Here is a 23,673-nt window from a genome sequence, read left to right on the forward strand (position 1 = left end):
TGCAATGATCACCCTATTGTGTTCTTCCTTTGTGGCAATCACTATCTCTCATACCTTTGATGCCTCTAGTGGCGTCTTAAGACGCAGCTGTATCATCCTTGGGGCACATATGGCTATGGGGAGAGGGACTGACTTGCACTGGGGGCACATCTGGCTACTTTGGAGGGGGCTATACTGGGTAGGGGGCTTATACGTGAGTCAAACATTTTTTTCCTGGATTCTTAGTGAAAAGTGGGTCCCTTGGCTTATATGTGAGTCGGCTTATATGCTAGTATATACGGGTATTCCACAGTTTTACTCTATATTTAAATCTACTTTTCAAGTTTTTACTGTTTTATTGTTTTTGCTCAATGACACATTCATTGATGTATGCCAGAGCTATAATCTATGAACTATTGACTCTATCTCTTTCTTGCTCTCAGAAGCCATTTTCTGCTAGGAAAGTGTTCTATGGCTGTAATTCCTAATCACTAAAGGTTGCACTGTAGTCTGACTCAGTCCTGACCCAGACAGGAACTGTCATTTACATACCTGATGTTTAACTCTTTCAGGCCGAGAAAGTAAAGGAACACATTACAGTTATTTGTGTGCTAGGCACTGTACATACACATGTCTATCTCATCATGTCACATGTCACCTTGGGTATCTTTTAAAATAAATCCACAAGGTTCAGTATGTATAGAGCTACATCATGCAATAAGAACTGGTTTTAACAGGCTTCAATTCAGTACTTCAATAGATACACCTCTGATTAAATGAACAAAGTAAATCGTAAATGCACACTGCCAAGCCTGCACTGACCTGCAAGTATATTATAATTGTAAGTTTGTTTTGCAGTTTATACTGCCCTATGGATAGTCTCTGTCCAGTCCCCCACCAGCTGTGTATTTAATTGTTTTTAGATTTTTTTGGGCATTCAATAAAGACTATTTTGTATTTGAAGCTATTTTGCAATAGGTCATTTGTTCCAAATTGGATGTATTTTCTTGTTTAGGATACTTCTACATGTTGCAGTTTCTAGAAAATGGCACGCAGTACATGTTCATACCTTATTAATAAACGGTATAAGTCACTTTAACCACTTTATCCACCACTACAGTATATCTACGTCCCTTGTGACTTAATCTAAGCCACGAGGACGTAGATATACATTTTGTAGCTGATGCAGTGCTGTGCAGGATTGGGCTTGTTCCTGTGCACTCCTCTGGAACTATCTGATGCAGCAGTAATTGTTGAAAGGGAATATATGTTCCCTGAACTAATGAAATTGAGTTTTACCATTAAAAATACTTTTATTTTCTCGGTTCATAGTGAAAAATACACACTGTAGCATTATTTAAGAATCAAATATCTTCACCACATATTGTGACAGGAACATAATCTACGTTTTGTGATAAACAAGTAGAAATAGCCAAACAAATTTTTTTTTTTTATCTACGGTATTGCTTTTTATTTTTAGACCAGAATTGGTAAAACTGAGAAATTCTGTGTTTTTTTCCATTTTTTCCCAGTTTTCCCATTTTGGTGTCATAAGTAGGGATAAAGTTATTGCTGATTAAATTGGAATAGCTAAAATGTAAAAACTGCTCTGGTACATAAGTGGGAAACACAGTCTGGATGCAAAGTGGTTAAAATTTTTCTGTATAAATTGCAGTTCTAAGCATAAAATATATACAGTTCATAACAAACAGTGGTTAATAAAAGCCTAAAGGCATTCACTGCAGATTAGCTAGTGATATTTACTCCATCACCGTGCTGAATATGTTCTGCTGTTTCACTGGTAAGTTTACTTAATAAAAACCATTATCAGAGTGAAACTGGCAATTCCAGGCTGTTGTATGCATAGACAATATCAGCAGTATACCATGATGAGGTAGAAAAGCGCACCTTGTAATGTGTTGAAGATAGTGAACAAGTACTGGATTGCAACTTTCCCTGGCCCAAAAGAGAAGAATCCCAGGCCCCATGTAATGCCCAGCAGGAAAGTAATGCCAGCTACACTGCGGACATCTTGCAAAGTCGTTTTTCTTTGGTAGCCCAACTGCTTCTGTTTTTTGATGCGGCACAGTTGTATGAGAACAACTACAAACATGCTGACATTCAGCAAGAAGATTAAGCAAAAATAGCCAACCACTGTGATCCAATATATGATGGGTTGCATCCAGCAGCTGTAATCAGAGAGGAGGAACAATTAACAAAATATATACGATATGTGCTGTACTATGTAGACACAAATATCGTAAATGTGTGCTGTAGACAATTAATGCAGAGAAACAATGTATAAATACAAAATAAATAAAGTAATAAAATATCCAGTTCTGTACAATTTACCCAATTTTATTAATACTGCCTAATAAGCACGTAAACCCACCCCTCACTTTTGGCCTAAAAAGTAGGCCAAAAGCCGTGACCCACCCATGGGGCCTGATTCACAAAGCGGTGCAAACACTTTGCACGCCTGTGAAAAGCCCTTTATCACGCCTAAACTTAGTTTAGGCGTGATCTGAAGGAATTCGCGCGAACTCCCGCGCGCAAAGTTTTGCTTCGCGCGAAGTGCCCATTAAGCCCTATGGGGCTTTAGGCCCTATGGGACTTTGCGCGCACGGAAACTTCGCGCGAGTTAGAGCACAAAGCGGTGATAACTTTGCTGGTGCAAAGGTTATCACGCCTAAAGTCTTTTAGGCGTGATAACTGAGTTATCACCGCTTTGTGAATCGAGCCCATAATCTGCATCCTCCCCATGTGGCAGCCTAGGCCCCCCATGCAGAGCGCAAGTTGGAACTTTCTGGTTAATGCAGAGTGCACATTGAAGCGTGATGATGCAAGCATATGCAGCCACAGGTAAGTATCAACTAACTACTGAGCAGTGCATTTATGGCTTGGTTCACACATAAAAAGTGTACAATTTGCCTCAGTTTTCTATCAGTTTTACCCGACAAAATTGCAACACCTTTATGTGTGAACACACCCATACCAAACTAATACAAAACGGACAGGACAGCTTGATTTATGGCAACATTCGACCAGAACTACAATCAAACACGTTGGAAAAATGTGGTTGATGTGATGCCCATGACGTGTGGTTCAATAGATTTCATGGTGGAATATATTGAAAATCTATGTGTGCCATGTATGGGGAGATTTGATTCCTCTATCAATAAATTAAGTTATGGGATTGATCTGTTTGCCACATTGGGTGGCAACAGGGCCGGGCCGAGGCAGAGGCGACAGAGGCTCCAGCCTCAGGGCGCAGTGTAGGAGGGGGCGTACAACTTACTCAACTATCATTCCCCTATTTTCAGCAGAGAGAAATAAGAAAAGGAGATATGTAGCAGTGAATTCAAGCCAGATAACTAGAGATTAAGGTGTTGGGGAATTTGGTGACTCTATTAGTCTATTAACAATCAGTGTGTGACAGCTGGGGTGGGAGGGATGGAAGGGCGCACTTTGGTGTCTCAGCCTTGGGTGCTGGAGGACCTTGTCCCGGTTCTGGGTGGCAATCTAAACGTGTACGGCCAGCTTAAATCTCACTCCATAACAGCTGGGCACCGATTCACTTTAAACATGGTTTGTTTGTTTTTGTTTTTTTATAAAAATAGGTTGAAGTTGAAATGTCACTCTACAATGTCCTGGAATATTTGTGTGCCTTACTTTGACTGCCTTAAATATGTTTTTGTGTCCTGCGGTCACAAAAGTATACAGGAGAACTGGAAAAACAGTGGAATTTGAAACATAATATATCTATATTTTTGTACTTACAAATAATCTGCTGATCCGTTAGGATATGGATCACTAACATTCAGAACATACAGGTCTTTGTTAACAGCAAGTATTACCGCCACCACCACAGCTGGAGCTCCTGGTACAAACAAAATAAAGTATGGATACATGTAAAATGCAGGTCTAGCTGTCTGAAGGTCCATAATACATTTCCCAAAATAAAACATTGCGCAATAAACTCGTCTTTAGGTAATGCGATATCCACAAGACTGATCCAACAGCCATCACAGATAATGTAAAAATAGATTGACCTCATTTGGACTGTCTGACTGCTGAGCTCTGTGCACAAGTCAGAAAACAGTTTTTGGCTTCATTCATTCCTCCTTGCAAAATAATGTAGATACTGTAAATACATAGAGCGCATGTACAATTTAGGAGGAACTCCTACTGCTTTTGGCAAAATTACAGTTACTGTATACAATCTTACTATGGCTCTGGGAGTGTCCACAGTGCCTCTCAACACATCTGAATTCCAACTCTCCATTGATTGCTGCCATTTTTGTTGTTGACTTTATTTATAAGTTTATTAAATGAAGCAGCAGGGATGTCTTGCATATCACAGACACAGTAAATGCTAGGCTTGTGCGCAAGCAGCCTGTGTATAGAGGAAAAACGTTTTTGCCACCTGTTCAGGAAGGGGTCCTTTACAGGAAGAGGTTATAATGTGGGAATATCTTATCACAGGAAGTAGTTATGACAAATTGTACAGTGTATCTGTGTTTAAAGAGGGTTTAGATGCTTTCCTTAAAGGACATCCATGGCTTATGGCTATAATTACTAGTTAATTGCAAGCAGTGTTGTGGATTTTATCAGATTGACATCTGGAGTCGGGAAGGAACTTTTTTTCCTTTTAGGGCAAATCGGTTCAAGCCTTGCGAGGGTTATTTTCCTCCCCCCTGGATCAAGTGGGATATGTGAGGGCGCAGGCTTATTAACTCCATAGACAAATGTGTTTTTTTTTCAACCCAACTAACTGTAACTATGTAAATAAGTTTATACGTAAGACATCAGCAGTGAATCTAGCAGTGTGTTAATGTATTGAGTGTGCCCAAGCAATCATGCAGTTTTTTCAGTTTATTTGTATAGAAAAAAAATATTATTTAATGAAAACAATTTCTAGCAATAATATGGAATTTGTTATTAGATCTCAGACTGGCCACATTAAAATCTAGCTATACTATAGCGGAGGGTACCAAGAATTGCAGTTGCACAGTGCTAATATACTTTCAGCCACCTCTCTGTGTTCTGATGTGACCTGGGTGAGAGTAGCACTCTATTGCCAACTAATGGCTGAAGACACATAGTTTTGAAATATCACTGCTTTCTAAGGGTCCTTAGTCCAGGGATGCCTTAGTAATTTCGACCCTCTGTGTGATTCGGCAGTGCAAATCTACTTCCTATCATCTGTATTTATCACTCACAATCTCTGTATGACATTAGGTATATGTCAGTTACAAATTCAAACGATACATACCCCAACCGACAATGCAGAACTTCAGTATGTATTTCCGCACGTATGTATTGAAGACTTTGACCAATGACAGGTACATATGGAAAGCCTCAAGACCCATCCAAGTAATGGAAACCAAGACAAAGTAATGCAGAAATGCAGCAACAGAAATGCATAGTCCGGGGACGTTATTGTACAGCGCAATCCAGGGATTCATGAGGAAGGTCAGATTCAAGCCAATCAGTGCAGCGCACAGCTGAATGAGGATTTTTGATGGGTAATCTCTACGGATTTTCCTGAAATTAACAAGGAAGAGAAATAAGTGTATGTTTTGCTTACTGCCTACTGCACGGAATACACATAAATCTGCAATGCATAAAGTTTTGGCCATACTCCCCCCAGAAATGTTTGCACTTTTTTAATTACCTGGTTGGCTGGGTTTTCAATGCTCACTTTCTATCTGCTTGGCTAGATAAAGTAGCTGTCTATGAGATGAACTATCCAAACTCCTCCTTATTTCCCACTATCGCTGACATGAGGTAGTTAAGGCGGAGCCGGGGGGTGGGGGGGGGGGAATTTGCATTCTCTTGTGAAAACAGAGCTGATCCCAGACCACAGGAAGAACAGGTTGTGGTCAGGTTTAAAACCTCATATTCTGTGATTTGCAGGTGCAAGGTTTGCATCTATCCCCTAATGCTAGGTACACATGATGCAATTTTCTGTTAGATTTACCTGCCAGATCAATTTTTTCAAGCATGTCCAATCTTAATTTTGATTGATTTTCCGATCGATTTCTGTACACTGCTATGGAAATTGATCGGAAAATCGATTAAAATTAAGACTTGTTGGAAAAAACCGATCTGGCACGTAGATCTAACAGAAAATTGTATTGTGTATACCTAGCATAAAAGCAGCATAAAAGCACTCTTAAAATGTTTGCAGTATGGGGACATTGGGAAAGACATCTAAAGTTTGAACATCTTAATCTAACAAGCACCATCCTGCTGAGGAAGGTGACATGTCTGCATCCAACCTTTACAGTGATACATCTCTTGGTGGGGGGCACAGAGTAAAGCACTTATCATTCACCTTACTCCACTCCAAACATAGTTGTCTCTAGAGTTCTTTTATCTGAAACCTGCATGTAAGTGACTATTAGGAATGTTTGCTGTTTAATTCACAACAGTTCTATAGCATCAATTTTTCAACAATTTGTTTAACTTACTCAAAGGCAATGTAGGTTACAAGGGTCACAGAGAGGAATATTGCAGAGAGACCACAACCAATATACGTGATGAAAGTCAGAATCAATTTGTCTTCTGGGCTAATAGGTGTCGAAGGAGTCATATCCTGTAGGTAAATAAATAGGTAAACAAAAGTAAACACACATTTAAAAAATGAATGTTGTCTATCATATTATTCACAGAAATTGTGCAACCATTATGATACCTGGGCCCATATGCAATTCAAATTTTCACCTGACTTTTCTCCTGGGTGATATTTTGAAACTTGTCAATAAGATTAATTTTAAACCATCTGCAAGCAAAAAAATGTTCGAAATAATTTTGATAGTACTTTTTGCTTACTTTTTCATACTTTTTCCATTGCAAAGTGCTAAAATGTTATTTTAAATCGAAGATGAACATTTTTCTCGTAGGAGAAAACTCAAGTGAAAAAGTGAATTGCATATGGCCCTTGGTTTTTACACAACATGACATTTCCTGATAAGAAAATTGTGGGCTATCACCATACCATGTTATGTATCAGTCACCAAGTCTGGAGACTTGGCTTTTGCAATGCTAGATTCTTCTTTGCTGCAACAGCAAAATAATTATACTCAATTATACTTATATTTAATTATACTTATATTTTCTTCTCAAAAGACCCTATTTCACAGGTCAAGCTCCCTGAAAAATATGTATTATTGTAATTACTATTATTTACAAAAAATATATTTTTAAAATTTACATTTTTAATTTATTTTTACATTTATAATGCTAAGCACACTAACTAAAACTAGTAAAGAAAAAGCAATATGGGCCCGATCCATTGCACTATTTCTCTTAAATTTACTCACAGGTGATATTTTCACATCTTATCAATAACATTTCTTTTAAGCTACCAGCAAGCAAGAAAATACTCAGAATAATTTTGAAAGTACTTTCTCACCTACTTTTAGGTACTTTTTTTCAACTGCAGAGCGCTGAAAAATTATTTTAAGCAGAAGATGAAAAATTATCTTCTACAAAAAAATGTAGAAAGATTACCGGTACGTTGTATCAGTCCATTATATGTTCCTTTTAAAAACAGCTGTTGTACTGTATGTACAGTATGTACGGTATGTGCAAAGATGTTGGTTTTGCTGGAAGCTACTACTTTGCTGACTCAAAATTTAAAAAATTAAAATACTATTTATAATGACCTGACTACCTATAAATGCTATACTATGTTACACTATATACTGTGTATATATACTGTATTTTTTGGACTATAAGACTCACTTTTTTCCCCCCAAAAGTGGAGGAAAAAATTCACTGCGTCTTATAGTCCAGATGCAGGGAGTTCCTGACTTGTGACCGTCTGCCAATATGAATCTCCAACCCGCTGCAATGCTGAGGACTCCCTGTACTGTGCCCAAGCAGAGAACGGCACAGGGGGGCAAACAGAGGATACAAACTGGCATAGAGGAGGACACAAGGGGGACACAAGCGGGACAAACGGAGGACACAGGGGAACACATAGGGGCATAGAGGAGGATACAAGGGGGACACAAAAGGACAAAAGGGCATAGAGGACACAAGTAGGACAGAGGGGGACACCGGAGCACACAGCAAGAGGTACAAGGGGGCATGAGGTATAAAGGTGGCATAATCCACAAGATGCCCCTTCACTATGGATGGGTTTAGTATATATTTTTTCCCTAGTTTTCGTCCTCTAAACCAGGGGTCCCCAACCTTTTTCAGCCCGGGGACCGGTAACCGTCCAAAATTTTCTCTGGGGCCCGGGGGGGGGGGGGGGGGGGGGGATTTTATTCGCGGCGGCACAGCAAGCACAGTGTGCCCCAGTATAGCTAGTATGGTGCCCCATGAAAGCTAGTATAGTGCCCCATGATAGCTAATATAGTGCCCCATGTGCCCCAGAATAGCTAGTATAGTGCCCTGTGTGCCCCAGGATAGCTAGTATAGTGCCCAGTGTGCCCCAGGATAGCTAGTATAGTGCCCAGTGTGCCCCAGTATATCTAGTATAGTGCCCCATGTGCCCCAGGATAGCTAGTACAGTGCCCAGTGTGCCCCAGTATAGCTAGTATAGTGCCCATGTGCCCCAGGATAGCTAGTATAGTGCCCCAGGATAGGTAGTATAGTGCCCCAGGATAGCTAGTATAGTGCCCAGTGTGCCCCAGGATAGCTAGTACAGTGCCCAGTGTGCCCCAGGATAGCTAGTATAGTGCCCATGTGCCCCAGGATAGCTAATATAGTGCCCCATGTGCCCCAGGATAGCTAGTATAGTGCCCAGTGTGCCCCAGTATAGCTAGTATAGTGCCCCATGTGCCCCAGGATAGCTAGTACAGTGCCCAGTGTGCCCCAGGATAGCTAGTATAGTGCCCATGTGCCCCAGAATAGCTAGTATAGTGCCCCAGGATAGGTAGTATAGTGCCCCAGGATAGCTAGTACAGTGCCCAGTGTGCCCCAGGATAGCTAGTATAGTGCCCCATGTGCCCCAGGATAGCTAGTATAGTGCCCAGTGTGCCCCAGTATAGCTAGTATAGTGCCCAGTGTGCCCCAGTATATCTAGTATAGTGCCCCATGTGCCCCAGGATAGCTAGTATAGTGCCCAGTGTGCCCCAGGATAGCTAGTATAGTGCCCAGTGTGCCCCAGGATAGCTAGTATAGTGCCCAGTGTGCCCCAGGATAGCTATTACAGTGCCCATGTGCCCCAGGATAGCTAGTATAGTTCCCCAGGATAGCTAGTATAGTGCCCAGTGTGCCCCAGTATAGCTAGTATAGTGCCCAGTGTGCCCCAGGATAGCTAGTATAGTGCCTAGTGTGCACCAGTATAGTGCCCAGTGTTCCCCAGTATAGCTAGTATAGTGCCCAGTGTGCCCCAGGATAGCTAGTATAGTGCCTAGTGTGCCCCAGGATAGCTAGTATAGTGCCCAGTGTGCCCCAGTATAGCTAGTAGTGCCCAGTATGCCCCAGTATAGCTAGTATAGTGCTAGTATAGTGCCCAGTGTGCCCCAGTATAGCTAGTATAGTGCCCAGTGTGCCCCAGGATAGCTAGTATAGTGCCCAGTGTGCCCCAGGATAGCTAGTATAGTGCCCAGTGTGCCCCAGGATAGCTAGTATAGTGCCTAGTGTGCCCCAGTATAGTACCCAGTGTGCCCCAGTATAGCTAGTAGTGCCCAGTATGCCCCAGTATAGCTAGTATAGTGCCCCAGGATAGGTAGTATAGTGCCCCAGGATAGCTAGTATAGTGCCCAGTGTGCCCCAGGATAGCTAGTATAGTGCCTAGTGTGCCCCAGTATAGTACCCAGTGTGCCCCAGTATAGCTAGTAGTGCCCAGTATGCCCCAGTATAGCTAGTATAGTGCTAGTACAGTGCCCAGTGTGCCCCAGTATAGCTAGCATAGTGCCCCATGTGCAGCTAGTATAGTGCCCCAGGATAGAGTTAGTATAGTGCCCCAGTGTAGCCCCCCTCCCCCCCGCTCCTGTCACCTTATGAGCTGGCGGCCGCTCCTGTCACTGATTCCCCGTAGCCGCTTTGAGGATTGCAGCATCTCCTATTACAGCAGCGCTTCCTGCGCAGCTGCTGTAAGGAGGGAAGAAAGCGAGACAGCGCCGGTTTCCATGGTAACGGCGATCGCCGCTATAGGAAGCCGCTGCCCCGCTTTCTTCCCTCCTTACAGCAGCTGCGCAGGAAGCGCTGCTGTAATAGGAGATGCTGCAATCCTCAAAGCGGCTACGGGGAATAAGTGACAGGAAGCGGCCGCCAGCTCATAAGGTGACAGGAGCGGCGGCCGCGGGGGGAGGGGGGTGAGAGGCCAGATCCGCCGCGGCCCAGCTGGCAACTGCCCACGGACCGGCAGTGGGCCGCGGCCCGGTGGTTGGGGACCCCTGCTCTAAACCTAGGTGCGTCTTATGGTCAGGAGCGTCTTATAGTCTGAAAAATACGGTATATATATATATATATATATATATATATATATATATATATATGTATATATATATATATATATATATATACATACTATGTATATACTTTATTTAAACAATGGTGAAATAAAAAAAAAAACTATAATATTCAGTTGTTTCTTATGTCTAACTAGACAAGACATAAAAAACTCATCTGTTGAGGACAAATTAAGTCTCTTCAAGAACATATCCCATTTTACTTACCAACAATATTGCAAAGCTGGTTAGATGATTGCATTTACAAACAGTTTCATTGTTCTGAGTTACATTACTCAACGTACAGCCCTCTGATGACCAGCCACCTCTTCCACCTGCCGGGGCAAGATACAGCAACAGTAAGTCATACATGTATTTCATTTATTTGATTATTTATTGATTGTATGGGTTAATCAGTTATTTTCTACTCCTTTATTTAAGCCCAAATGCATATTTATTTATTTATGCAATAAATTCTATCTCAATATTTATTTATATCTTTTATTTATATCCAAGTACTTATCTATTTATTTTGAACCTTTACTCCTGAATATCTCCATTCCGTTTGTTTGTATACGTGTGTCCCTTGATATGGGTCCACCTCATGACCCCTCTGCCAACACTCAGTCTTTTTTGCCATAGTAGATTTAGGCTAGGTTCACAGTGGTCAGTTGCATGCGTTATAATGACTGTGAACTGCAATGGAGACTGGCTATAGACTTTAATACAAAGCACGCAGCGAGTTAGAAAAACGTGATCCGTTACTGTGAACAGGGTCATAAAATTGTATGGGCAGTGAGTCGACATGCAGAATTTTTCTGCAATGCAACTGACCACTGTGAACAGGGCCGAACTGTTATTTCCATTTACTTCTCAGTTACAGGCATAGAAACCTCACATAATTATAGTCTGAGCAAAGTGGTTGATTGTAATACTGTACAGTATTGCTGCATAATCTACCAGAAAGTTTGATAACTTTTCTTAGTCTAGAACCAAGCATGCCGGCACATGTAATCAGTGCAGTTTGAAATGGTTTTGCTACTTACTATTTTTTGTGAAGTCCCAGAACACACACCTGAGTACAGCCTGTTGACAGAAGAATAAACATGTAAAAGATAACTTTCTCAGATCTGCGTTTTTATTATAGGGGGTTAAATACTTCACACCAGTATAAACTTACCGAGTTATTATAGGAGTCAGATTTCAGTGTCACCGTGATGTTCTCCTTTAAGTTTGTAACTGTAAGGTTTGCCACACTGGATGAAATCACTTTACTGACCAAGGACTGATTCTTGGTGAGTGACGGATCCTAATGAAGAGCAAAGGAAATGTGCATTAGACCGGTGTTGCAGTGCGTTTGGGATTTTCAGTGTATAAGGGCCATTAATGACATGACTACAAATGCATATAGATCATACAAATAATAATGAATGGGAAAAGTGAAGTGGAGAGTCTTAACTACAAGCCATCTCTTCAGGGACAATTTGATCCAACTTTTCTATCAACCCCGCTTCCATTTAGACTAAATACAGCAGAGTTTTTCACAGAAAGTTGTTAAAAATAGCTTGGACGTATCTATAAAAGTTCGGTTCTTGTGGACAAAAGCATGGATGATAACTGTATGGCATACAGTGTATGGGCATCAAACAGTAGAAAAACAAGTTTTTATGAAATGTTATACCAGATGGTAATATCACTATAACAAGTGCTGCACAACAACCCCACAACAAGTGTGGCCAGTATAACCTCTCTTCCAACTCACCTAACCACATAGTACTGTACGTGTGCTCAGCATAACTCCATTCCCAACCACACTAACCCCATAGCAAGTGTGTCCAGCATAACCTCTCTCCCAACTCACCTAACCACATTGTACGTTTACTCAGCATAACTCCACTCCCAACCACCTTAACCCCATAGCAAGTGTGGCCACCATAACCTCTCTCCCAACTCACCTAACCACATTGTATGTTTACTCAGCATAACTCCACTCCCAACCACCCTAACCCCATAGCAAGTGTGTCCAGCATAACCTCTCTCCCAACTCTCCTAACCACATCGTACGTGTGCTCAGCATAACTCCACTCCCAACCACCCTAACCCTATAGCAAGTATGTCCAGCATAACCTCTCTCCCAACTCTCCTAACCACATCGTACGTGTGCTCAGCATAACTCCACTCCCAACCACCCTAACCCCGTAGCAAGTGTGGCCAGCATAGCCTCTCTCCCAACTCACCTAACCACATTGTACGTTTACTCAGCATAACTCCACTCCCAACCACCCTAACCCCATAGCAAGTGTGGCCAGCATAGCCTCTCTCCCAACTCACCTAACCCTAAAGTAAGTTTGGCCAGTATAACTCAACACCCTTTCCCCCCTTAGTAAGTGTAGACAGCAACCACTCCATATTAAGTGTGGCCAACAAAACTCCCCTACCCCCAACAATATATATCCCTCTCATTCTCCTCTACTCCCCATAGTGTGGAAGCATGACTTCCCTCCACCATCACAACAAATGTGACCAGAATAACTCCCCCCACCCATTAAACTGTGTGCTTAATATAACTAACCCCCCAATAATTAGTTAGTACAACTATCTCTCCCCTATCTCACCCAACAACTGCAGCCACCATAACCCATCAGACTCAAAATTCTTTTCCACATGCAGAATTGCAGAGCAGAAGAATTTACCTGCTCCAGTGGCATCTTGGGTCCTCTCTCCTCTTCATGGCAGTCAGTAGCCTCCCGCTGTGCTGATACTCACATGGCACTGGAAAACTCAGGAGCTGTACCCTCCTGACTGCTGGGAAATGGAGAGTGGCCCTGTTGTGGTGCAGGTAAATGTTTCTGCTCCACTGCACAACTATGCATATGGGAAAGAGAGAAGGTGGCTAACAGGAAATACAAGAGGCCAAATAAGTCCCCCAGCCTACCCTGCACTCCCCCAATAGTTACACTATAGCTAAAGTGTGTGTAGTATAGACAGCAATATTGCTGAATTCCTTTCAAAGTAATCTATTAACCTGGCTGCTGTATATTACGATAACCAGACTACTGGAAGAAATGAATGGTGCGTTGGTAAAGTCTTACCATAAAAAGCGATGTCTTTGCAAAGTAGTTAAACTGCAGTCTAGAAGCAATGTCTTTTTCACCCGCTGGCAGGTCATTTAATACTGATGCTGGAACAACAACAGATCCATCACTGTTTCCTGATGTCTGAGAACCCAATGACACCTAGGAAACAACAAATATGATTGCATAAATATTGATGTGGTCACTGCATTGATATAATTTGGTGTGTGGTACTTTACATTGTACATTTGGAAATACAGTAATGACCATGCGTTATCAATGAGCATGTCAGCAATCTGTAATAGTGACATTAAAATGTAGTCTTAAAGGGAAAGCATAACTCTTTAATATGTAAATTATTTGTTTATGGTTAGTATAAAATATATCAGAAAGCTAAGGCATGATTATGGCCTACAATGATACCTTTGTAATAGATCATGCTAGAAAATTAGAAAATATTAGAAAATCATATATCAGAAAAAAAAATGTTAACGCATAATAAAAGAAGCTACATGAGACATAAGTGCCTACAGTATATTAGCAATACATAGTAAACTATACACACACACGCCAATAACATCTACGGTGGTGGTAGCCAATAGAAGGAGGGAAGGTGATGTCATTGCGGGCCAAGGGGAGCCCTGGCGAAGTGAGAACTGTGCAGAGAGAATGGGAGCTGTGTAGGATTGTCCACATGTAAGTATTTTAGTATGTAAGTGTCAGTAGAGGAGGCACCACTATGTAAAGGGGGCACAGGAGGCATACAAATGTGGACACAGGAGGCTCAATAATGGGGGCAAAGGAAGCACACAAATGGGGGCACATGGAGCACAATAACGAGGGCACAGGAGGCAAACAAACAGGGGCACAGGAAGCACATTGGGGTGAAGAGGGCACACAAATATAGGTAGAGAAAGCGTAATTATCACAGAGGGAGCAAGGGAAGTACATTTCCAGGAACTGAACACAGACCTATCCATATCGGAGCAATATGGTTCCGTATACTGTGTAGTTCGTATACAGTATATGTGAACTTTATTGAGCACAAGTTGTAATTTGATCCTTCAGCTGTGTCAGCACAGGATGTTAACAATATGTCTGCATCCATGAAAACAGGAAGTAGACACACTGCTGATTTATTGCAGGATTTGTATCAGCTGTAACAAAGAATTGTTTTTCTTTAGAGGTTATTTTGCTGTTGCGTATCTTTTAGATCAGAGAAGAAGTTCTGAGTTCAGGTCCGCGTTAAGCTGGTTTTGATCTCCAGCTTTTGTCTATAGCATAAAATGTGTTTTTCACACTCATAAATAAGCAATATCACACGTGGAAATTTCACATATTTTACTGGAGCAGCAGTTCTGGTGGAGGTACATGTAAAGAGTGTGCCATGGTAATTAGGACACTGGAAAATTAACTAAATTCTACTAATGGGTAATAGAATAGCAGAATATCAGTAATGTTTACCGGTATTTTACTATCAGTAAACCTAACCTTATTCTCACTTGAACCCTCCCTCTATTGATGCCGAACCCTAACCATCCCCTATCCCTCAATATCAGCACCAATTAATGCCCCTTGAACCCTCCTCTGCTGATATCTGCACCACCTAATTACAAAATGTATTGGCCACTGCTAAAGCCACCATTAACATTGTGGCACCCATTTTATTGAGGCCTGCTGGTACCTAAATTACCTGCTTCGTCCTGGTGGTAGGAGTGGAGTGGTGGAGTCAGGAAAATAAAAGATGTGACATTTACCTTGTTGGCATAATCATGTGACTTTGTGTGAGGTGATTCCAATGATTGTATTCACTAAAGGTATCATTTTCAGAAATAAAGCCAAGCTTTTATAAGACATTACACAGGCTATCAAGCCACTGGATGTTTTCTATCCTTGCTGCAGAGAGGTCCACTTTAAGTTAACATACTGTGAATATTATGAGCCCAACTGTTAGAACGTATGTATATGTTTTAAAGGCCAACTCTGGGCACCAATGTCTTCATGTTCTGTGTAGGCCAGGAGTCTGCAACCTTTAAGACATAAAGAGCTACTTGGACCCATTTCCGAAAAGAGTAAAAAACTGGGAGCCGCAAAACCATATGCACAAATCATTAGCAGATATGACCCACATATGCACAAATCGTTAGCAGATATGACCCCCATATGCACAAATCGTTAGCAGATATGACCCCCATATGCACAAATCGTTAGCAGATATGACCCCCATATGCACAATCCTTCAGCAGATATGACCCCCATATGCACAATCCTTCAGCAGATCTGACCCCCATATGCACAATCCTTCAGCAGATCTGACCCTCATATGCACAATCCTTCAGCAGATATGACCCCCATATGCACAAATCGTTAGCAGATATGACCCCCATATGCACAAATCGTTAGCAGATATGACCCCCATATGCACAAATCGTTAGCAGATATGACCCCCATATGCACAATCCTTCAGCAGATATGACCCCCATATGCACAAATCGTTAGCAGATCTGAAAAAAAAAACATTTACTCACCTAGTCAGAAGACCTCCTGTCACGATCTCCTCCTGTCCCGACCTTGTGGCGCGCAACTCCCACGATCCTCTTCCTACGTCACGTCCTGCCTGCAGGGCTACGGGAAAATGGCCACCCGAAGCCCTGCACTGCACTGGTCCGGTGCTCCAACGTTTTGTCCTACGCGTCGATTTTGCCTACTTTACCTTCTGCGCATGCTCAGTACTTTCCACGCCCACTCTGCAAATGCGCATTTAGGTTTTCTCATTTCCCCTCATCGTTTTACCCTACGGGTGTGCGGAGTAATAGCCTGTGGTTGGAGGGAGTGCAGCGGCAAGTGTGTCCTAATGAGCAGGCCCCTTTCTAGGGGCCGTGCAGCCGCGCTGAGCACAGATTAATCATCTATAACTGCTACATTTTCAAACTTATTTCCATTATTACTTTATTAGCAATAACATACAGTGAAACACATATACAATCAGCCTTTTTTCCATAGTAGGTTATTTCGATTTGTAGGTCTCCTCGATGGAGTTTCCATCATTCTGTCATTAGCGTAGGACATTTCGACAATGTAGGACAAAACGTTGGAGCACCGGCGGCCTCTCTGATAGGCTGCCGGCCAGCAACAACAGCACAGCCACTGGCACCGGAGCCGCCTAAGGCGAAGATCAAAAAGAGCCGCGGGTTGCCGACCCCTGGTGTAGGCAATCAGTAGCAGAACTTGATTTTATCTGTGGATAAGCTCCTTGATTAGCTGATGGCAAATGTAATTTATGAATTATGCAATATGGTCTTAGAATGCAGTCTTCTCACAAAGTTCAGTCTGCGCTCCGTGCCCTCGTCTACTGAGCAATGAACATCAGTATGATGGTGAGCCAAGCAGCAATAGCCCATCCCACAGAGCACTGATTGGACACTGATTACAAATATATCAGGTTGTATATTTAAGTCTGTACCCGAGATGGGCTTTAAGATTAATATATTCAATATGTAACATTCATAAATAATAATAAATACACAATATAGACAAAAATGTTCCTGTCCCTATGTCCTCCTGTGTCCCTGGGTTTGTTGTGCCTGGTGCACATCTGAAGCACGCGGGTGGACTTCGGGCAGCGGTTGAGGTGGGTGTGCCTGGCCGGGCGCACGTGTGTGGGTCGTGGCCGCGTGGGTTGTGGCTGTGCACGTGTCGCATCTGTGTGCATGTTGCATGGGGGGGAAGGGCTGTACGTGTGTTGCAAGAGGGGGCGCATCCGTGCGCATGAGGTCACAGGCATGTGCGTGGCACTCATCCATTGGCCTAGCGCTCTTATTTAATGGGTGGACATTTTTTACTAGTAATAAATAATATTCATAGATATATATCTTAGCAGGCATAACATTTATAATTGACCTTAATATATCCTACCTGCAATTCTGAGGAAGCCATAACACCAAATGTTGTCCCAGTGAAAGAGCTGGCATTGGCTTTACTCACGGCCAGTGCCAAGGACTGAGCAGTCAGACTTATGGACTGTCCAGGGAAAGTCAGCTTTAAACCAATTTTATCTACTACCTTTATTAACCTATGAAATAAAGAAAATACAATGAAGCAAAATTTTTATTTAATAAATATTTTGATTTATTCTATTTATTTTATTTATTCTAGAAAGGTCATTTTAAGAAGCGCAGTCTGTCCATATAGTATATTGAAGAGAATTCTGTTCCTGGTAGTCTCCTACTCTTTTTTCCGCAGGCTGAAGCCAAATCTGGATGTCATTTCCTCCCTTACTTGTTTTAGTTTTCCCATCCAATCTGCAGTGTCATCTCAGGCTAGCTTGTAAACACGTGTGAGCACAGCATCAGGTTTCAGCCTCAGTCTGTCACACTGAACTGTGCTCAGACCAATCAATGAGGAGCAGGAATGTGGGAGGGGAGATAACAAGCTTCCTACTCTCACTGTCTTTGGTGATGGAGAGAGAATAGGAATAAGATAATTACAGCAGAGACAATAGATTGGAGAGCTTGCACTGCAGGGTGAGGTTCCTGGCACTATTATAAACATAGTGCAGTGTTTAAATGGAATTTGATTTTGTGGCTGACAATTCCTCTTTAACAACTTGCCGACCGCGTTAAGGTGATGGACAGGACTACGGTGGCAGCCTCAGGACCACCTAACGCAGATTGGCGTGCAGTCCTGGGGGCGTGTTTTGCAGGAGATCATGCGCGCATCTCCGTTTGGATGACGGAGCTCCGCTCTGCCATCAGTCTCCCAGCGGCGATCGCCACTAGGAGACTGTTAGGCGGCGAAACTGTTTGATGGAGACTGTTAGAGGCGCACTATTTAGTCTGTACAGCGCTGCAATCTATGGCAGTACTGTACACGGCTGTCCCCCTGGGGGGCAAGACAGCGATCCACTGTCATAGGCTGAAGCCAATCAAACAGCTCTGGGGGAGGGGAGGGCTAAAATAGGCATTTTTATTATTTAAAAAAAAGAAATAAATATTTGTTAAAAAAAATAAACATCCTGGGAGTGATCATAATCCACCAACAGAAGGCTCTGTTGGTGGGCAGAAAAAAAGGGGGGGAAATCACTTGTGTATTGATTTAAGGCCTCGCCTGCAGCGAGGCCTTAAAGCTGCAGTGGCCTAATTAGTAAAAAATGGCCTTGTCACTAGGGGGGTTTAAGCCCTGGTCCTTAAAGAGGAACTGTCGCAAAAATGTTAAAATTTAAAACACATACAAATAAGAAGTACATTTCTTCCTCATTAAATTGAGCCATAAATTACTTTTCTCCTATGTTTCTGTCACTTACAGTAGGTAGTAGAAATCTGACATTACCGACAGATTTCGGGCTAGTCCATCTCTCCATAGGGGATTCTCAGCATGGCATTTATTCTTTATAAAGACATTCCCTGAAAAATCCTTATACAAAGATACTGGCCAGCCTCCCTGCTCGCTGCACACTATTTTGGCAGTTGGACAGTGCAACTGCCATTCACTAAGTGCTTTTAAAAATATAGAAAACCCTGAAAACTGGCCTATGAGAAGATGGGCTAGTCCAAAATCTGTCGGTAATGTCAGATTTCTACTACCTACTGTAAGTGACAAGAACATAGGAGAAAAATAATTTATGGCTCATTTTACTCAGGAAGAAATGTACTTCTTATTTGTATGAGTTTTAAATTTTAAGATTTTCGCGACAGTTCCACTTTAAGTGGTTAAGTCCCAATGCTCATTTTGCAACTGTGCATAGTGAGCATGTGACCTATTACTCTTCCTAGGCTAAAAAGATCATTCCTATGATAAAGTATCCCAACAAAATGCAACATGCCAGTGTGTTATTTTACATGCTTCCGATAACTAGCCATTCATGACATTGCAACCTCTTTTATTATCTAATGGTTTGGCCCTTACCTGAGTGACCTGTCAGTTCAACAGCATTGTGGCCATGAAACTGCTAATCTGCATATCCAGCATCAAAGGTCTACAACAAACGTGCAAGGACTGCAAAGTACATATTTTTATCTAGGCCTTAGGTTCTCAACACATGGTATGCTTACCGCAGGGGCTACTTTAGTTGGGCTTAGGGGGTACTTGAACTTGTCATAGTCAATCTATTATATTAAGTTTTGAGCTGAAAAATATGATATTTCATGTATACATTAACCTGAATAAGTTTTTATAGTGCATTAAAAGCATCAAAGGACGTTTGAAAGACATTTATATAGCACTAGTGACCTTAGCCCGTTTAAAAACGGGCTAGGTCTGGTACTGCGCATGTGCGCCCACCACGCGTGCCGCTTCTGGCCCCATCCTCCTCTGCAAGCCTTCAGTGTCTCTGCGTCCCTGCACATACACAGGGACACTTGCAAATTATATATAGAGATTATGGAGGGATTTTAAGCAATCTGTATGGGTCAAAGGGGTATTTGAGATCATGTTACTTACAACAGGGGATACCTGGCCTACACAATCTTTAATAATGGTTGCACATGCTGTAATAATGTTGAGAAACACTGATCTAGACAAATCCCTGTTATTTCTATGTACAAATTTCTACTGAAAATAGCGGTCATAAGGAGTCAGACAGACTACACAAAGGCTAGGAACACACATAACAGAAACGCTAACGTTAAGGAAAACGCAGCATTTTTGCTGCTAATGCAAGTCAATGGGCCGCATAAAAAACGCATATAGAAAATGCATATGCGTTTTGTATGCGTTTTGGAACAGGCTTTTAAAAACGCTGGTTTTGTTGCATGGTTTTCAAAAACGCATCAAAAACGCACATAATGAAAGTCAATGGTAATGCAATGGTATGCGTTTTTCATGCATTTTTATATGCTTTTTTTATTGTTTTGTCATGTATTTCAGCTTCATGTTGTCTTCCTAGTGATTTGCCTAAAACGTAATATAAAAACGCATGGAAAACGCATATGCGTTTTGTATATGCAAACCGCAAATGCATAAAAATGCACGCAAAACGTTTGAAAAGGCATATGCAGGGAGAAAGCGCCAACGCAAATGCACCAAAAACGCACACAAATAAAAACCCCGCACATGACAGAAAACTCGCACTTTCACACACAGCCATGTGTGCACCTAGCCAAACACAAATTTCTGAATCCTTGCAGTTGTGAGAAGCACAGTCTGTGCAGAACTTATACTAGAGGATTCCAGAGATGAGTGAATAACAAACAATTTGAACACATTTACCTCTTTATGGACAATCTTAGTTGTAATAATTATAATATTAAGTATGGTTCTGCTTGGGTGAACCTACCTTGGGGCAACAGGTGCAAGCAGAGTCTGGGACACATTTAAAAATGAGTTCATGACTCCGACCAGTGCAGCAGCCACCTTTTCATCTACATCTCCAGCTAAGAAGCCTTCTATCTTCAGCACAATCATGTCTATCACAGATGAATTAAGATCACTGCGAGCCAACAGATTGCTCAAGTTGTTTATTTCATCTGTGAAGAAAACAAAATGTATTTTTAACGATTTATGTAAAGCTAGCATAACAAGCATAAACAGAAAATGGCACTCAAGTCAAACTGTGTTTGTTGTTTTGATTAGAGTGGGAAACATTTTGAACCTCTATCAGGGCTTAGAAACACCACAATTGAAACAATTTCCTTGCACTTTCTGTCAAGAGAAACCCAATCATGTTAACATGAAGTAAGGGAAAATCTCCCCAACCAAGACACACAAAGCTATAAAACTATTAATACACAACAAAGAATCTCCATAAAGGGGCCATACACATGATTTTCCCATTAATTTGAATGTATTGAATGTAATTTTTTTCTGATTGGACAAAATGAATGGATTTTCACATTTTTTTCAGAAATGTACTGCTGTGGTGGAAAATTCCTGATTGATTTTTATAAAAATTGAATAATGTATTGTGAATTGGTTTGAATTTTTTAAAAAAAAATCAAGAAAACCAATCAAGACAACTGATAGATTTAATAGTTCTTAGGTGGCCATACACATTAGGTGGCCACACCCCATACCATTTTTTAAATATCTATTCAATTCAAGAATTGCAATCAATTTTTCTGACTGAATGTAACATTTCAAAAACATGACCAATGTACCACACACACATGTTCAATGTTTTCCCAATTATGATAAAAATGATTGGCGACTCTGAGGAAATTGCTAGGGTGTGTACAGCTATATTAATTAATTGACAATCTAACACACACCATACATTCTTTAGAAAAATTGAAGAAAAATTTCCAGGATTCCGGATCAATAAAAATCGACAAAAACAGGAAATCCGATCAGATTTTTCAGTCGAATGAAAAATGAAAAAAAAGCTTTCGATTTTTTTCAGGAGATCCGATCATATTTATCAAATTGCCGTAAAATCGTATCATTTTATTGTATCGTGTGTGGCCACCTTAAAAAAGAAAAAATGTTATGGTATTTGGGTACCTTTAGAATGAACACAAATTGATCTGCGCTGTTTGGAGTCTGACCACATCCCTTTAGCAACTCTCTCCAGTTTATTCCGGCGTATAAGACGACTGGTTGTATAAGGGCCTGTACACACTGAAAAACGCAAGCAAAATCGCAAGCGCATGCGTTTTTTAAAGTGCCTGTAGTTTTAAAAACGCATGCGCTTTTGCCTGCGTTTTTTGTGCGTTTGCGTTTTTCTTGTAATTGCTGATTGGCTAAAGAATCCTTTGTTTTTTTTCTAGTTTACATTTCAACAGTAATCAGGAGATTGCAGAGTCTTCTGGGATACTGACTTCTGAAAAACGCAGGCAAAAAGGCAAGCGCATGCGTTTTTAATGCGTTTTTCATGCGCTGCGCTTAAAAAAGCGCAGCAGGCACTGCGATTGCGTTTTTCTAAAAACGCATCGCACCAGTGTGTACAAGTCATCACGATTTTCATTATTTTTCAAAAGTCCTTGCGTTTTTAAAAACGCATGCGTTTTTAAAAACGCAACGCAAGCGCAGCAGTGTGTACAGGCCCTAAGACGACCCCCCCAACTTTTCCAGTTAAAATATAGAGTTTGGGATATACTCGCCATATAAGACTACAACTCTTCCAACGCACACCAAATTAAAAAAAAAAATCATATACTGGTACTATGTATGGTATGAACAGATACTGGTGCTGTACTGTATGTGGTACCCAGAATAAAACAGTATATAGGCGATTGACTGGTTGGATTGGTAAACACTCCCTTTCCCTAAGTGGATTGGTCAGCTGAGCTCTCCTTGTCTACCCGTTAATCAGAGCGGTATGGAAGAATAGATCGTGCTGTGCCCATAAAATGCGCCTCTTTCACCCTTCTGGACCACCCTTGTACCCTATTTACCTCCTTATCTGCCCCACAGATCTCGCACATGTGCGCCTGCGCCGCTTCACTACAGTCCTCAGCAGCGAGATCTGAGAGTCAGTAACAGGATAGGGAGTATCACCTGGCATCAATGACAACCGGCGTATAAGACGACCCCCGACTTTTCAGATCATTTTCAGGGGTTAAAAAGTAGTCTTATACGCCAGAATATACAGTATTTATTGATCCTGTGTGGACGGGGAATGAGTGCAGGGCCCTTTATGAAGTTTTTTTGTTTTTTTGTTTTTTTTTTGCTTTTGATCGTTTGGTCAACTTTGACATTGCTGGTCTGCTGGAGGTCATTTTGTAGGACTTCTGATAGCCATCTTGATACTCCTTGACCAAGGGAGCAGATACTAGTCCTGCTGACATGGAGCGCCTCCATGCTCTTGGAACTGTACTGTTAGGGAGTCGGGACACAGCAAACCTTCTGGCAATGGCATGTATTGAAGTGCCATCCTGGAGGAGTTGGACTAACTGTGTAACCTCTGTAGGGTATTGCTATATCCAGGTATTGCTTCATGTTACCAGTATTGACACTGACCATAGCCAAATACAAAATTAGTGAAAAGATGAGGGGAAAATGTCAGTGCTCTCAACCTGTTTAACCATTCCTGTTTAGTTATTGCCTCATTGTTGCCCCTCTAGTGCATATTTTGTTAATATCATTAACACCAGAGCAGCTGACACGGGTTAAAGGGTACTAAGCACCACAAGGGTTAATGAACACAGAGCTCTGCTCTCAGAGTTCCATAGGGGCTAGTTTGGCCAGTATGGCTACTGCTACAGCTCTGAGTGTGCAAAGGATTTGTGATATGGGATCTTTGGGGTCTGTCCACAACCCTTTAACAACTC

The 23,673-nt window shown here is 41.7% G+C and overlaps 1 protein-coding gene across 4 annotated transcripts in view; it reads right to left on the bottom strand.

The window, feature by feature from the left end:
- Positions 1-23,673, bottom strand: part of ADGRG2 (adhesion G protein-coupled receptor G2) — a 234,306-nt gene that overhangs the window by 9,905 nt on the left and 200,728 nt on the right. For 3 of the 4 annotated variants that reach the window (XM_068269980.1, XM_068269981.1, XM_068269979.1), the window contains 10 exons: positions 20,742-20,931; positions 17,384-17,540; positions 13,487-13,630; positions 11,575-11,703; positions 11,441-11,480; positions 10,623-10,729; positions 6,456-6,580; positions 5,255-5,526; positions 3,760-3,859; positions 1,888-2,168 (listed from right to left, as the gene is read on the bottom strand). In XM_068269980.1, coding sequence (XP_068126081.1) covers positions 1,888-2,168; positions 3,760-3,859; positions 5,255-5,526; positions 6,456-6,580; positions 10,623-10,729; positions 11,441-11,480; positions 11,575-11,703; positions 13,487-13,630; positions 17,384-17,540; positions 20,742-20,931 — 1,545 coding nt within the window. The remainder of the gene's footprint in view (positions 1-1,887; positions 2,169-3,759; positions 3,860-5,254; positions 5,527-6,455; positions 6,581-10,622; positions 10,730-11,440; positions 11,481-11,574; positions 11,704-13,486; positions 13,631-17,383; positions 17,541-20,741; positions 20,932-23,673) is intronic. The other variant, XM_068269982.1, reaches the window with a different exon arrangement.

The sequence above is a fragment of the Hyperolius riggenbachi genome, chromosome 2, assembly GCF_040937935.1.
Source record: "Hyperolius riggenbachi isolate aHypRig1 chromosome 2, aHypRig1.pri, whole genome shotgun sequence".
Lineage (NCBI taxonomy): Eukaryota > Metazoa > Chordata > Amphibia > Anura > Hyperoliidae > Hyperolius > Hyperolius riggenbachi.